Source organism: Lonchura striata, chromosome 1 (genome assembly GCF_050655825.1).
Source record: "Lonchura striata isolate lonStrDom1 chromosome 1, ASM5065582v1, whole genome shotgun sequence".
Classification (NCBI taxonomy): Eukaryota; Metazoa; Chordata; class Aves; order Passeriformes; family Estrildidae; genus Lonchura; species Lonchura striata.
Window position 1 is genome coordinate 28,465,252 of NC_140703.1, and position 16,307 is coordinate 28,481,558.

Below are 16,307 nucleotides of genomic sequence, written 5' to 3' on the forward strand. Positions count from 1 at the left end.
CACAGAACTGCTGGTAACTAGGAACAGGTCTGCTGTAGAATTTGGATAAACTAACAGCCAGGGGGAAAAAAGGAAAGACAGGGCGCTTTCACCAGGATGAGTACAGTTTATTTTAGTGACCTCAGTACTAGGAAATTCTTGCACTGGAAATGTGCATTGATGAGATATGTTTAGGGAAAGGGAGGAAGCAGTGCTAATGTCAGCCAGTACAAACTCAATTCTTTTTTCTTCCCACTGTTAGAAGGATGCAGGTATTTTTAAAAAATGTTTACTTTGGCCTCTCTCCTCCTAGCAACCTGAGCTCCCTCACCATGCCCACAGAATGAACTAAATTGGAATTTTAGAGTAGCATATCATTTAGGAAGGGATTTGAAAAAAAGAGCTTGCTTATCTAGCAGGCTTGTAATTGAGTATTTTAGACACTCATCTCTTTAATTCCTTGAGTAACACCATTGAATTAGGAAATACTCAGCTATTTCCTTCAAGCAGTATTTAGTCTTGTGAAACTCTTACCAACCAACTCCCTTATTGCTAAGCAGTACATTTCAGTAGTTTCATTGTAATTGACGTTGGTAGTGTTAATAAGTTATCATTAATAATACAGGAAATACTTTGCTTTGAGGCTGTTCTTCCTAAAGCTGAGCTATACTAGGCTCCAGTGAAAAAACAGTTGTGGCAGTATCCCATTCAAGATAAAAAGCATTTCAACCGTAAAAGTAACTGTGCATGCTGGTGACAGCTGATGGTAAAAGTTGATGTTTTTAACTCAGGTAATTAAGCAGGGGACAGCAATGCAATGTTCTTGCATTCAGATGCCATCTGACAACTTCAGCCATTAGTGAAGTGCTAGCTCTAGTTAAGGAGTATGTAGTAGTATGGGGAAAAAATCCTGAAACTGTACTGAGTTTGGGAGAAATTGCAACTACTTTCTGCTTCTTCTTCCACACTATGTAAGAATTCAGTGATCTCTTCTGTCTGTAGGACAGCTGCTCCAGCAGCCTGATCACAATTCCAGGATGCCTGATCATGTAGGCAACAGGAGATGCCTCTGAGCACTCACCCCAGAATGAACACAGATGCTTAGGTTTAGTTACTCATAAGCCTTTCCTTTCACATGGTCCTAATGTTGCTGGCAGGACAAAGGTACTAGGGAATTTCCAGTCTGGAGCCTTTCAATAAAACAACATGGTGGCTTACAGCCATGTCATGCTGTATGTAGTAATCCATGTCTACCTTGATTACTCTAGGAAGTAATTTAAAGCTAAGAGAAGGTTGGCTTCTTATCTAGAGCAGGCTCTTTTCTGCATATGCTCTTTTGCTCTTTGTGCAACACCTTTCTTGCATCCAGCTTCAATTTTGCAGTAGCTCAGTAGCATTTCCTACAGATTCCACCTGTTACTGATAGCTGGCTCAGCACCCCTTGAACAGTATTTCAAAGCATTATCCAGTGGTTTCTACCATTTGGACACCTACATTATAGTAGGCTTAAACATAAGCAACCAGCAGGAGAAAAGAGGGTCTTCAAGGCTTAGCTTGGGAAATGGAGATGTGCAAAAGAAAGCCAGAACATTGCACCAGGGCTTTGCGGTGGAGTCAGGGACGGTTCACGGTGTGGCTTTTCCTCCCCTTGCATGCCAGGCTGAAGGGAGGCAGGATTCTGGGGCAGTGAGCACACCCAGACGCTGTGCAGCCATTAGGCTGTCCTTGTACTGCTGGCAGCACCTCCTTAGCTACAGGCTTTATTGGTTTGCTCCCAGTGCCTGAGTACAGGGCCAAAACAAACACTGCCTAAGTGCAGGTGGGTAAGATCCTCCTCATTCCAGTAGTGCTAGGGAGTGTTTGCTGCCTTTCCCCTTCAGAAACAAGACCTTTGTTCTGTCCTGAAGGAGGAGTTCCATGACAAGGTTAAGGTTGAACCTTGCCATGTACAGTAGTATGAACTGCCTGCATTCAGTCCTGCAGATGCAACTGCATTCCACCCATACACAGAACTCGTACCTGAGAAGAAATTAAAGAAGATAGTTGCAGCTTCCCCCTGTTGGCAAAAACCCAACTAGCTAGCACAGTTAGTCTCCCTAGTATAAACTGGACCATCCACCAAGCAGGGAGCAGAAATTATGTCTGCCCAGCCTCAGTGCCTGATTAGATCAGTGGTTTGTCCCCATTGCTCAGATGGGCCTGCTACTATGCCTTATTCTGATGATCACTGAAAATAAGTTCACTCTAATACTTGGTCAGGTCAGACTAGGAAAAAGCCAGACTTGTTTCCCATCTTGGTTGTTCCGTCATGCAAGGATGTCATAATAAATGGATGGTTTTTTGGTCTGGTCACGGAACTGCTCTAGCTTTAGGCCAATCCTCAGAAGAACAGCTTCATCCCACCATTTTGCCATGACCTGAGAGAAGATGAGAGGCAGAAGGAGAAGGATGAATTAAAAAAGTAGCATTATACAGATGCTTTTGAAAGTCTTGGAAACAATCTCCCCCCGCCTCAACATCCTCAAAAGATGTTTTCTCCTTTTACCCCAGTAAGTATGGCATCACTCTATTTGGGAAGGCAGCTGTGTGACTTTAGATTGCAAGACATAGATCTTTCCCTTATATGAGACCTATTTCAAGGGGAAAGGATTTATAAGAAGTTACAGAAATGAGAAATAAGAGAGGAAAGGGTAGTGACCAATACTGTGTATTGATGCAAGTAGACAGGGAGACAAAGATGCCTTTCTCAAAGATACGCAGAGACCTCTGTCATTTAGGAGTGAGGCAAATCACCCCCAAATTAAAGCTTTTATTTCCAGTACCTGCTAGCTCCTCAACTCAGCTGTGTGGAACAGCAGAGACCTGATTTTGATGCTTTAGGACAAAGCCAACTGGGGATTTTGTGCCCCAGCATTCACAAAGAACAAATACTCACCTGGAGGCTAATTGGAAGCCCAGCAGTAGAATATCCAATGGGGACCACAAGGCCTGGAATCCCAGTGAAGTTACCAAGCTGCATGAACCTAGGGGGAAAAAGGCTGTCATTGGTATTCCTGGGGACAGCAGCAAATTCATCCTTTTTTGATAGAGGCAGCTATGATTAATCTCTCCCACCTTACAGTCTGAGGTTCTTTTCCAGCTGTTCCCTTGTTTCTGTAGTGCAAGTAGCACTTTCCTTACCTCATGGACCGGACTGTGAAGGACATATCACTGCTCCCAGTCAAGAGGTCAGATTCATAAATTCTTGGAGCAGTGCAAGGAACAGCTGTGGAGGAATCACAAAATGACTGAACTTGAAAGGGACTTCAGGAAGTCATCCTGTCTAACCTTCTGGCTCAGGAATGGTCAGCAAATGCAGGGTTGCCCATGACCATGTCCAAATAGCTTTTGAATATTCCCAGGGATGAAGATCCCACAGGCTCTCTGGGCAACTTGATGCAGTGCCATGGATATAACAAGTCTAGAAATACACAGCAATCATTTTCTAATCAGGCAGCATTATCCTCTAAGGGTGCAAGGCACAGCAAAGTGCACAAAAGTCATACTCTCAGAACTGAGGAGGGAGAGTTAATGAAGTGACTGCTCTTAAAAGGCACCACACAGCTGTTGAGGATTGGCTCTTTAGCCAAGAGTGCCAGTACCTGGTGTAAGGATACAGTTGACAGTGCTGAAGATCTCTTGCAAAAATCTCATGCTCCGAGTTCTCTGTCGATTTGCCTGCAAGCAGAGAGAATACTGTCTAATGGGCCCTCTTGGCTCACAAAATGTATATTTGATGTTGGCAGACTCTGCCCATCAGCATCTCTGCCTTTGTAAAAGAAGACACCATTCCTGTAATTTGCAATCAGGGTACAGGGCAAGTGGCATGTCCTCTGTGGTGCCCTACCATCCAGCATGCTTTCACAGCAGAGGACAACTAAAGCTGGGTGACATCTTCCTATGGGTGTGGGGAAGCTAAGAGAAGCTGCTACCCCACCTTTACAGTTTCACTATGTGCCTCCCTTCAGCCTTCACCCCAGTATGTTCCTTACCTTAATATAATCCAGAGCTGTGAACTGGGAAGCCAAGGCTAGGCTAGCCCGAGTTTCCAAATTCTGAAATAGAAAAAACTGGTCAAGGCTCTGCTTGCAGGAAACTGAACTGTGACAGCCCAGTTCTCTTCCAGGTCTGCTCTTCTATACCAGTAGCAATCCAACATGTAGTTTGTCATAGAAGAAGCAGGAGCACCTCAGGTTTCTCACTGACATGACATTTGATCCATATCAGCCAGAACAACTACGCACACTGCTCCAAGCTGCTGCTACTTACCATTTCATGGAAATGTTTATTGAAGTCAGGTTGCAGGAAGTCCCTCATCTCACTGAGAATGCAGATCACATGTGCCACTCGGGCTTCTTCTATCTCTGGAAGAGAGACTTCAACCACACTGGCTCCCAAACTCTGCAGGTGCTTCACCGCTGTGTATGGGACAGATAAAGCACAGACAGCATCCCTGAGATCTCCAGACTTCACAGAAAGGCTGCAAAATCCCCAACCCCTGCAGAGTCAGAGACCCCATACACCATGGCAGGGTGAGCATCTTCAGTGCACTGCGTGACATGCACAGCTGCAGCTGCTTCCCCTAGGGAAATGCTTTCAACCTAATACATCTCAGTATTCCAACAGGGCAGGGGCTGCAGACAGGTTCTTAACTTGCCTGCTGTATTTCAGGCAAATTCACCTTACCCCACTAGCCTCCCAGTTAAGCCAAAGAGTAGAAGGACTGCCAGTATTTCCCTGAGCACTTCACATGGCCAGTGTTCTATCAGCATGAAGTGATGATTTAGCATCAAGAGATTCCCATTCAAAGTCTCTTCTGAACCATAATAGTAAAGGAACCAGGGAATACTCAAGAGACCAGGTAAACAATACAGAGCCCCTAAATCATGATGCACTTTAACAAGGCTGAACACCAAGACTCTGAGAAAAGTAAATTTTTTGCAGTCTGAAAAGAATCGTCTTATTTCAGTGACCCCAGATTCTTCATAAATATCCAAGCTTGCCTATGATCCATCTCTCCTGAAGAAACTCTATAAATGTAGAAGTGTGTTTGTGGAAATAAGGAGGGTGAAGAAAATCCAGGCAAAGCCCAAATACTCAGCTCCAATGCAACTACTATACCAGGCATTGTAGAGGCTTTCTCCCCTGCCCCCAAGTACACACCAGGGTCAATTTTGCTTAGTCTAAACTCTGACAAAGGCACCCTAAAGGCACCACTTGGTGGATTTCAAGGAAATACCAGTGGACTGGATATATCACAAAGACCCAGCACTGTATTACTACTGAGCATTATGTTGTGAAACAAGGCCTTCCCTTAAAAGTCTTTCACCATTAAAGCTTGCAGAGTAAGTATTACCAAGCACAGATCTGTCATTATACACACAGAGGCTAAGCACACTGGACTGCATTCTTCCATTGTAATCTGACAAGCCCATAACTGCTGAACTTTTTAACCCTCAGCAGTTAAGGGGGCTTCCCCCTCAGCAGTTAGGGGGGCTTCCCCAATACAAAGTTACTGCTGTTTATCCAGACAGACTCCTTTAAGCAACTGCCTTTAAGGACTTCAGGCAAGAGCTATTTAATGCACACATAAGAGGAGCACCAAGTGACACCATAACATCAGGCACAATAAGAGACTTACAGACTTTCCCTCTTTACCTTTCTCACAGGCAGACAGGACTTCAGCATCACATGCCTAAAGAATAAGAGGAAAGAACTTTAGTAACTTTAATAACTGCTCTCCTTGTCTTGGTGAGCACACTCACCAGAATGTCAGTCCTCATGGTGCCTTCTTCGTTCCTGTCCCTAACAGCAGTGAAACACAGTCCTACAGGACTTAGGTCACACGCTGCAAGAGAACAGCTTGCAGGTCACATCCCTACTGAAAAGGAAAGGTCATCTTTTCCAGAGCAGAGAATATTCCCGTCTGCACTGTGCCAGAACCAGTAAGAGTCTTTTTTGTACCTTCAGAAAGAAATTCTGAGTACATTTCTGGGGCTGTATTACAATTTTCAAGCAGTACTAGCTTGCAAGTCCCATTTCTACATTGGAATAATGAAGTAACATTCAGCTGCTACAGCACTGTTACCAAGTGGATACACTCCTTTTCCTCATTTGATTTTAAACTAACTGCCTTCTGTAATCAGTTCAGAAGCATCGCATCCAATAGAATCAGCTGTAGTCATTACTTTTCCTCACGCCTCCAACAGACTCTTACTCAAAACTCTGCCTTAGAAAAAAATATCTCCATGTTGATGTTTTCACATAGACTGTATTATCTTCCAACTATGGGACTAAATATGAAAAGCTTTAATGATGACAGGCAAGATAACAATGAATGCACTGGGCTCCTTTAAAATCTTATTTTGCAAAGCAGCAGAAAGATAAGAGATAAACCAGGTACCTTAAAAAATGTCCAGTCCACTCCCAGTTTTAAGCCTTTCAGGTCAGGAGCACACATATCAGATAGGGTTGCTTTAGGCTGTTTTAGTCCTGCAGGGAACAAAGAATAGTTCCTCCTTTTATTCTAGGATGCCTCTAGGAAGGGAGAGCATCTGGGCTCAGGGAGGGAGAGGGCTCACCTACCATATGGGTAGAGCAAATCTGGCTCAGCAAGGATACTGTAAACAATGGCTGCATCTGCCACTGATGTACAGATAGGGCCTGTAAAAGAGACCAGTTATAAAAAAGTGACAAGAGGTAAATAGTACCTTCCTCCCCTGTGAGAGAGAGAGCAGCACACAGCAAGGTCCCTGAAGTGGAGCACAAGTCCTCTTACCTACGCTGACTGTGGAATAGGAGAGTGGCAAGCAGCCATGACAACTGATGCGCCCAAATGTACCTGGAGAACAAGAAATGGGACATAGCTGGGTACCAGCAGTCACTTTTATGTCTGCTGTTTCAGAGCCCAGTCTCTCATCCTTCAGTACCCTGTTCTGCTGACCCCAGCCTGTCTCATCAGTGAAGCATGTGAATAGTGAAATTGGTTTTCTCCCATAGAAATTATTTAGTTAAGGGGAAATATGTGCGGGACACTTTGGAATGTTTGTATCTAAATATGCAGAAGCAGCATTTGTGGTGTGGAGGATGGGGAGGCAGGAGCAGGATTATCAACAGCAGGAGACAGCACCCCATGGGAGGGTCACACCCATTTCACTGGTGAGACTTCATGCCTAACACCAGCTCTCTTCTGCAAATACTCATATCAATTTTCTGACCAGTTGCATTCTTTTATCATCATCATCTTCCTCAGCTGAATCAAGATTTGTCGAGTTGATCACAAGTGAAGGATGGAAAGAGAGTAATGGCTGACTATCTGGTCTCAATGAAAGACAGAAAGGAAAGGGTAGAAAGGAAAAGCAGCATGCATATTTTGTTTTGTATTTGAGGTAAGTAAGTTAGGTTTTTTTAACATGTGTTCAACGAAGAGTAGAGAATATTTCCATGGTGCCAGTCTAACCCTCATGACTCTCAGGGTGTTATATTTCAGTTTCTCTGGTCAAGTTTTACTTCACAGGAATTAATAAGTATCTAACGTGTTTGTGGCATTCTATCTGGAACAGCAAACAAGACAAACACACACCCCTCCATGATTAAAGGGCTCTACCTTTTAGGCCCACCACACCACAGAACGAAGCAGGAATCCTCACAGAGCCTCCTCCATCTGTGCCAATAGCCACGGGGCAGAGACCTACAAAAAACCCACACATTGGCCTGTGATCAGAGACACAACATGTTGTCTTGTCCATTCTAACAGCAGCTGTATCCAAGACAGCACACAGAGCTCTCTGTTCAGCTACAAGTTCCCTCCAGCTGCTAAACCCAACCCCCCCCCCCCATAAATACTAAATGCCTAAGGTACTCTGGCTCAGGACCTTCCTCCCACCAACTCCATTTAGGACCACCTACCTGCTGCTACAGCTGCTGCTGACCCACTGGAACTCCCACCTGTAAAGTGGTTAGGATTGTAGGGATTCCTAGGGATCTTGTGGTACCTGAAGCAGACAAAAATAGTTTAACCTTTTTTTAGGAGGACTGTGTGCATTACAGGGCAGGAAAAGATCCAGAAACACAGCTCAGGGATTCTGATCTCTTTGTAAAGAGATGCCATTTAATTTCAGAAAGTGCCATGTCCCTAGAAAACAGGATGCAAAAAAGACTTCTGCCTCAGAATCCAATCTCCTGTGAGCATAAGCAGCCCATCCAAAAGAGGACCAAAGTATGAGAAAAGATGCTGCTTCAGCTCTTCTATTGGCAATGGCACTGCGCCATGACTGCCTGCCACAGTGCATGATGCAATTCCAAAAGGTGGAGCAGCTGGTGGCCAGCAATCATTACAGACAATAAAGTCAGCTCTGCCCTTTATCCCCAAGCAGCAGCTCCCCACGTCTCCAGGCTGACCACAGCCCCAGCCAGCAGAGCCCTGCCAAGCCACTGGGTATCCAGCTGCCCTCCCACGGTGAGGAAATGCTGGAAATGCTGGCACGCTGCTGCAGCCCAGGGGGAGCCCTAGCTCCACCCAGCTGCACATGCACCATGTGTGGCTCTACACAAGGCTTATCAAAGCCATCAGCACCATTGCTCTGGAGCCGAGTTCTCAGCTTGGCTATAGCTGGAGAATTCACCAAAGTAAAGCAAATCCAGTGAGCCTGTTTTAGCTAGGAAGTAAAACAACTATGTTCTCCTGAGATGACTGTACCTTTTTCTCCATGTTCTAGGCCTTCAGCCATCACTGAGGCTGAGCATTACATGAGTATTTGTTTTCTGTCACAGCTTTTGTGTACCACTCATACTATAAACATTCACACCTCCAGGCCCGTAAGAGCCTGACAAACTAAGTTCCTTACTCAGCAGACAACACTTGGAGCCTCTCCTTCCTTTGGTTTCAAGAGCCTTCAGGCTTCCACAGCTACTCTAACCCTCAAATCTACAGTACTGGGTTTTCATACCCTCAGGGTTCTGTCATGATTCCCCTTATTTTTGTACCTTTACCTGGGAATTCTGGACAGTCATAGGTATTTCTAGACTGGGAGAAGAGAGAAGACAGGAATTTTTACCTGTTAGGGTTGCATCCAGTTGTTCCAGTCCCTAGTTCATGCATGTTTGAGACCCCAATAATGATAGCCCCAGCCTCTCGCAGCTTCTTGGCCACAGTAGCATCTTCTGTTTCTGGCTGTGTCCCAAGATAGACTGTTCCCACTCGGTGATGGTAAGGCACCTTAGCAAGAAGACACCTAACTATTAATTATAAAACCCTGCCAAAGGAGCACATGCACACTCCAACATCACAACAGATCCCAGACATTAGGACCCATGGAGGTAAGCAAGGGCTAGGCAGCACCACTCTTCAGCTTGTCCTGTGATGGTCTCTGTCAGAAGGGACACTTAAACCTTCAATATTTGGTCATTCTCCCATGCAGAGGAGTCCTTTTCATACCATGATACAGTAGAGCATGTGGATGATCAAAGCTGCCTCCCTGCAGCAATGCAATTGCTATGCCCAGAGGCTGAAGATCAACTTGGCCCCACAGCACACAGCTCTGTGCTCCATCTTTGTATGGACAGAGCTACAGCATTTCAGATCTGCATGCTTTGAAGCCTGACATCAAGATTAGTTGAATGCCAAAACAACAGATGGGCTTATTTTCAGGATGTGCTAACTACTCTACTTCGAGGCAGCAACAGAAGAATCTGTACATAAACAGGACTCCCACCATAGGGGTAGGTCTCTGCAGAGCCTACAACAGCCTGATGGCACTGCCACAAGTAGTTACTGCTAGCTGTTGTTAGGCCACAGTAAAAATCTTTGTCAATGGGAATTTTCAAAGGAACTTGCGTATTTCTGGCACATGTATTTTAAGGGGACAGGGATGCTTTGCCAGTGGAGTGGAGTCAGGGCCTGAGAAATACAGACAGTTACACCCACTGTACAGATGCTTTTATACATTCTCATTTCATCATAAGAGACTGTTTCCCACACCCACCCTCTATTCCCTGTGGATTAAAGAGATCAGTACAAGATATGGAACACGTCTGCTGTATGCAAAATCTGCCTTCACCCTGCAAAACTTGTTAATCCTACTCACTACAAACCCACATACAACCCCTCATTACAAACATATTCTCAGGCTTCTGCTGAGAAGTTGGTCTCAAAACCTTGTCACAGTGAGTTGCCCAGGTTAACCACCTGCAACAGGAGCTGGCAGCTAGACAAGGAAACTCACCACTTTGAACTCTTCTTTCAGGCACACTGGGATGCCATCCAGACAAGACAGGGTACACTTATTTCTGTAACGAGTAGTGGAGGCCTCAGCCATCTGCAGAGAAAAAGAAAAAGCATAAAGCATATGCTATATATATATATATTTCGCTGAGCTGAAGGTCATAATCAGTATTGGAATGGATATTAAAAATGGCTTTCTTGGCCAGCCTATCAAAGTTTTCTTCTTCCACCATATGCTGGTGAGAAACTACAACTTGGAACTATCTACACTAATGGATGCCACATAAGCACAGAAGTCCTATTATAAACAGTCATTCAGCAGGAAACAGATTGCTTTAATGCTACTTCTCTTTGCAGGAAGGAAAGCAAACTTGTTGTAGTCCTCTAAACACAGAGGAATGAAAAATTTACTTATTTTTCTGTGCATATTGGCTCTTCTTATGGATGCTACTGCCCTTGGGGTGGCAGAGGCCCCTTTCCTACCAGAGGCAGACATTACCAGCATTATTTGCTCCTGGTCCCATTGCACTATGGCTCTGAGCGGTGGCGTGGATTTGTCACAATCCTCCAACATGGCAATGATGTTCTTGGCTACCTGGGATGGCGTCAGCTTCCCACTCCTACAGGACAGGAGAAGTTGGGAGTTTGTTATAAGACCTCCCCTCACATATCCACTCACAGGGTTTGTCTCCCATGCAGCACGATGGCAGCTGTCACAGCTTTTAGCAAGAATTAGGTAAGAATCTCTGTGTGGTGATGATCTGAACACTGTTGACAACATCAGGACAGGAGATTCCTTTCCTTAAGGGGATAATTTGCCTACACAGAATGCTCCTTAGAGGAGGGGAAAACCTAGGCGAGTTTAACCTAAATGTTCCTGAACCACCACAGATAAACAGGGACACACAGCTGACAGCTTGACAGTCCTCAAGCTCCTGAAAGCTTGGAAACTATGAAACTCCCAATATAATGAGCTAAGACCAAGAGGTCAGACCCCTTTATACAGGCCTCCCATTACACAGAAGGGGCTGCCAGCAGTACTGTCATAACCCATCTTTAATAAACCTTCCTTGCCTCCTGGCAAAGACTGCTACACCACAAACACACCATCCCTGGCTGACACAAAAGCCTCACAGCCAAGATGCACCTGTAACAGCAGACTGCAGTGTCAGCCCTTTGCTCCAATGCCACAGCCTGGGCAGAGGTGGCCCTTGAGGAACAAGTTCTAGGAGTGCAAGGATATTTTTCCAAGGGCTCCACTTCTGGCACATGCCCCAGAGGCAACTAGGATTACCAGGCAGCCAACAGCTCACAGAACCCCAGAGTCAGGGGGGTGTTTTCAGCTCTTTCCAAGCTGGACATGTTTACTGGGTGAAAGCAGGTGTCATGCTCAGAGACGCACAGGGAGCTGGGGAACCAAGGGATTCATCAGAGACCCACAGTATGCACAACTGGCATAATCCAGATCAACCCTCATCTACTTCTCACTCATGTTTGAGTAAACAAGATATGTAGAAATCTCTCTCGAACAAGACTGACAAGAGAGTAAGCCAAAGAAAATGGTATTTAAATATTCTTGCAGGGCTTATAAAGCTGTGCCAGCTCTCCCAGCTGACTTTCCTTTGTTATTCTACTAAAGGGAAAGAACAGCAGGAAGTGATGATAAACAATGGCACCTCAAGGACAATGCTAACAAAGAGATTCCTGAGAGCCTGTGGAACAGTGGCAGCCCACAGCAGAGAAACATGTGGGATAGGTTGTTTCCAGACCATAATTTCACCTACCGGTAGCATTCCAGATAGTCTCTGATCTCTTTGAAGCTAAACCCGTTCCTAGCAGAATCAGACCTGCAAAAGAAAGGATTAAAAGGTGTAACTGTGAGCCACCAAAGCCAGGTTTGTTCAGACCTGTAGACTTCAGCATCACTGTCCAATGCAGATTTGGGTACCATTCACAGTAAACCACGTGAATTGCTAACCCCTGCATTGCCCCTCACACTCTGTCAGACTCCTTGCACACAAGCCAGGCAACAGGCACACTATGGATGCCACAGAAATAAGGGACCAATTTTGCCAGAATGTTCTAGTTTCTTCATATTCCTACTGAAATACAGCAGTCATTAAACTGTTCAAAATGTATTCCAGATTTACACTTCCTACTCACCACTACAACACTATAGCCTAGCTGGAATATACTTTTGAACCTATTCCCAGACCTCTGTCAAAAATTCAATCCCGAGACAGCCAGCAGCACATCTGGGTGTGTAGTGCAGGAGTGGGAAAAGGCACCATGCAGCACACACAAGCAAACTGCTTCAACACCAAATGGCTCTAGCACATAAACAGTAGGCCACTTCTCATCACTAACAAAGCTAATTTCTTGTGCATTATTTTCTTTAGAACCTGTGTTCCTTCTCTCCTCCAAGAAAACCTGGTGTTCTCTTTGAGATTCCCTGGAGGCTAGAAACAGCACTCCTGTAAAGTCACTTAGAGAAATCTATTTACTAACTAGCCAAACACTAAGTGTACCTGCTGTAATCGTGCAACCAGAGTGCTGGTAAGGGCAGAATTTGGTCTCTCCCCAATAGACTTTTCTCTTTCGCATTGCTTGTAATTGCTGGTGATTTGTAAGTTACAAAAGGCAAGATGACTGACAGCACTATTTGTTTTGTGAAGTGGCTGGGCATGGAAACAAGAATTTAATCTAAATTGCTGACAATGACAGCTTCCCACTAAAGTACCACTGCCAGCATGTGTATTCATCTCCACTTCTCTCTTACACATCACATACTGACCTTGCATCTGTCAGCTCCTTGATAACATCTGAAGGGCTTTTAGCCTCAGACTTGTCTTCTGCAACCCCCGCAGCAACCTCCGGGATAAACGTGGGATCTTCATGAATGTCAAGGGAACGCATAAGCGAGAAGTTGTTCATTCTGAATAAGAGAGAATCACTGCTGGAGTTTTCAACCTCAACTATGACTAATTTTTCAGACTGTTCAGAAGGAACCTTACCCAAGAACATTTTGTCTTAGCAGCCTGCTTTCACAGCAGGGAGTTGCAACAGCTACAAGCTAATCTCTCTTGCATATTTCCTAAGGGCAGCATCAAATCTATTCTGCCTGTTTAACAAAGCCTCCTACCTCTTGATATAAGGCTCTTGACATAAAGCTCTGTAAACTCGAGCTGGGAAAGAAACGGTGGAAGTTTTTGATTCACTTTAATTAGACCTCTCATACACAGACCAAACAAGACAGGAATGGAAAGGAAAATAAAAGAAGAATGTAGTGTAAGCCATACATTCAACCACTAATCCTGTTAAAACAAGCACCTCTTCAGACTTTTCCATTTCCTCTTTCAACATAATTTGTTTGCAACCAAATACAACAGGGCTTGCAGCATAAATCCATAGCAAAGCAAGGAGATCAAAACCCTGTCACAGATATCCAGGAATGATCTGCAGTATAATAGCAGTGACACTTGCCTGGATTTGATTTGCTCAAAAAGCCCACATCCCAAGTCAAATTCAGGGGTGACACAGTTCTCAGTGTCCTGGGATCTGCACAGATGACCCTTCAAATGATGGGCAAACTATACGAACAAAGCATGAAGAGGTTCCTGAACCTCTTACCCAAGTATCTCTTCATGGAATGTGTTCTTGAAATCAGTTTCTGAACAAAAACACATATGAAAGAAAGAAGAAAAGCTGACCTAAAACAAGAGAACATAATTAAAAAGAACTCACCAAAACCTCTGAACTTTATGTCTGGCCTCACTTTCTCACTACTACTATTCTTTTAACCCTATCAGTGATAAGAACAGCATATTTGCACATCCACCATCCTTGAAAAAAAGACTGTCCTTTAACAAAAGAGCAAAGACAAAGAGACATGAAGGCAAACAAAAGGCAAAAAGAAAAGCTGATGAATACAGTTTCTATGCACCTGCATGAGTGTGAAAAAAGCTATTTTCTTCTCATAGAGACCCACTCAAATGACAGTAGTTAAAAAAATAATCTAGCAAACATCTATGAAGTAATCTTATTCTGTAATCAAATTATGCAGCTCTTCTCTTTAAAAAATACAATTTCAGATAACCTACAAGCAGTGTGCAATGCAAATACCTTAAACCTAAAAAAATAAGAAACTCAGAGTGGGAGAAAAGTCCCCATGCTTACCTCATTAAGAATGGCAATAAGCAAATCTGCCCAAAAGCCTAGGAAAAAAGGAAGCAAAAATGTTGGTTTGCAGCAACTTTGACCTGACACCTTCTTTCACTAGATAAGGAATGCTGAATATGCTCATGATTGCCACAGGCTCAGAGTACGCTAGAGAACATACAATGCTATGCAGTAGAGAAACAGCACAAACATTTGTATTCTACACCAAAAAAATGGCCTGAAACACTTTCCCTCCACCGCTCATATTTATATAATTATAAAAAGAGTATTCTTCTGATTCCTCTGCCTTTATCTTTCCCTGCATCTACAGAAAGCCTGCATCTGCAGATGCAACACTGTTAAGAAGCATCTATATAGCTCCCATCCGTTATTTTCATCATGTTCCACAGATTATGCAAACATTGGATAAGGTAGGAGCTTATTATTTTATTTACTATTAGGACCTTGCCTATCTCTCAACCAGCTCCCACAGTAACATGAGTCAACTTGGAAAAGTGTGAGAAATTTAGAAACTCTATGGTAGCAGACAGCAGAAAACAATCTTTCCATACCCTGGCTCCCAGAGTAGCAGCATCAACAGTCCCAAAGAGACCAGCCTTGTTCTGGCCTGTCTTAATATCTTAACAATGGACTTCAGATACATGTTGTACGATGTACAAATACAGTACAAGTCTGAGGCAAGGCTCACACTGCCAGTCCCACGAAGCAGCACGTCACCTCACGCACTGTGTAAGAATTACAGACCTTTTTGAAAACACATGGTTCCTAATCTACATCTGACCTAGCACAGCACAATCCAGTAGGAAAATTAACATCTCACATTCCCCTTCAAGTGAGGTATTGGGAAAGGAAAGAAGCCCTCTGCCATGCATCAGAAGCAGCCACAAAACGAAAGACAACAAAGTACTCTGCTTATTACATCTTGACAGAAAGCCACTCCTAAGGTATTCTCACAAATAAACACAGCCCATCAAGCATTTCACGCCAGGCCCAGACGGACACCAAGCTTTGTAACAGGTGCCACGGCTGAAAAGAAACTTTTGTGCCTACTTCGCTCAAAAGGAAAGGCCGAGCAACAGCAGCAGGCATAGACCCAGCTGCTGCCAGCAGAAGCAGGTGCGAGGTGGGCAGTGCGCAGGAGATGCAGACTTTTGTCCCCTCTGCACCACGACACCGAGAGGCCCAGTGCCGCAGCGGGATCAGCCCGCCGGCTCCCGGACATCCAGAGCCCAGCCTTGGGGAGCGCCGCTGCCTTCAGCAGCCTGCAGGGACCCCCTCACAGGGCTGAGGGACACGAGTCCTTCGGCGGCCAAGGAGCGCGGCCGGCAGCTCTCTTCCGAGTTTGATGTCAGCTTTGGGCTCTCCACACCCGAAGACACACAGGACCCTCTCAGCCAGAGGCCGGCGCTCGCAGTGCCACGGCACCGCACCTATAGAGCCCGGAGAACCCGAGAGCCCGCAGAGAGCCACAACCACCGCGGCGCGCCCCGCGCCCCCCGGAGCCCCCGCCCGGTTCTCCCCGCGCGGCCCCGGGTTTCACTGCCCCGGCCCGCACTCACCGTGTTAGCCACATGGACGAAGAGGCGCAGCCCGGCGCCGCACAGCCTCGGAGCCCACTGCGGAGAGAAGGCGAGAAGCGAGGTGAGCGCCGGCCCCGCCGCCCCGCGCCCGCCGCCCCCCGCCCGGCCCGGCGCTCACGGTGTCCCGGGGCGGGCCCGGCGGCCCGGCCTGCCGCGGCCCCCGGCGGTGCAGCACGGCCGCCGCGCCGCCCGTGTGCCGCCGCCCGCAGCACAGGTAGGCGGCGGCGGCGGCGGACAGCAGCGACGCGAGCAGCAGCAGCAGCAGCAGCGGCGCCATGGCGGCGCTCCCTCGGGCGAGCCCTCCCGCT

At 45.7% G+C, this 16,307-nt stretch overlaps 1 protein-coding gene across 1 annotated transcript; it reads right to left on the minus strand.

Moving 5' to 3' along the window:
* Positions 1-86: 86 nt before the first annotated feature.
* Positions 87-16,291, minus strand: LOC110480871 (uncharacterized). Its single transcript, XM_021549174.4, has 20 exons — positions 16,118-16,291; positions 15,979-16,035; positions 14,417-14,454; positions 13,035-13,175; positions 12,025-12,087; positions 10,740-10,860; positions 10,242-10,334; positions 9,075-9,235; positions 7,927-8,012; positions 7,625-7,708; positions 6,797-6,859; positions 6,604-6,681; positions 6,422-6,510; positions 5,677-5,713; positions 4,288-4,436; positions 4,011-4,073; positions 3,621-3,696; positions 3,160-3,244; positions 2,915-3,002; positions 87-2,396 (listed from the first exon to the last, which is right to left on the minus strand). Exons 1-20 carry the CDS (start codon positions 16,274-16,276, stop codon positions 2,286-2,288), a joined length of 1,842 nt encoding a protein of 613 aa, XP_021404849.4. The 5' UTR covers positions 16,277-16,291; the 3' UTR covers positions 87-2,285.
* Between the last annotated feature and the right edge of the window lie 16 nt (positions 16,292-16,307).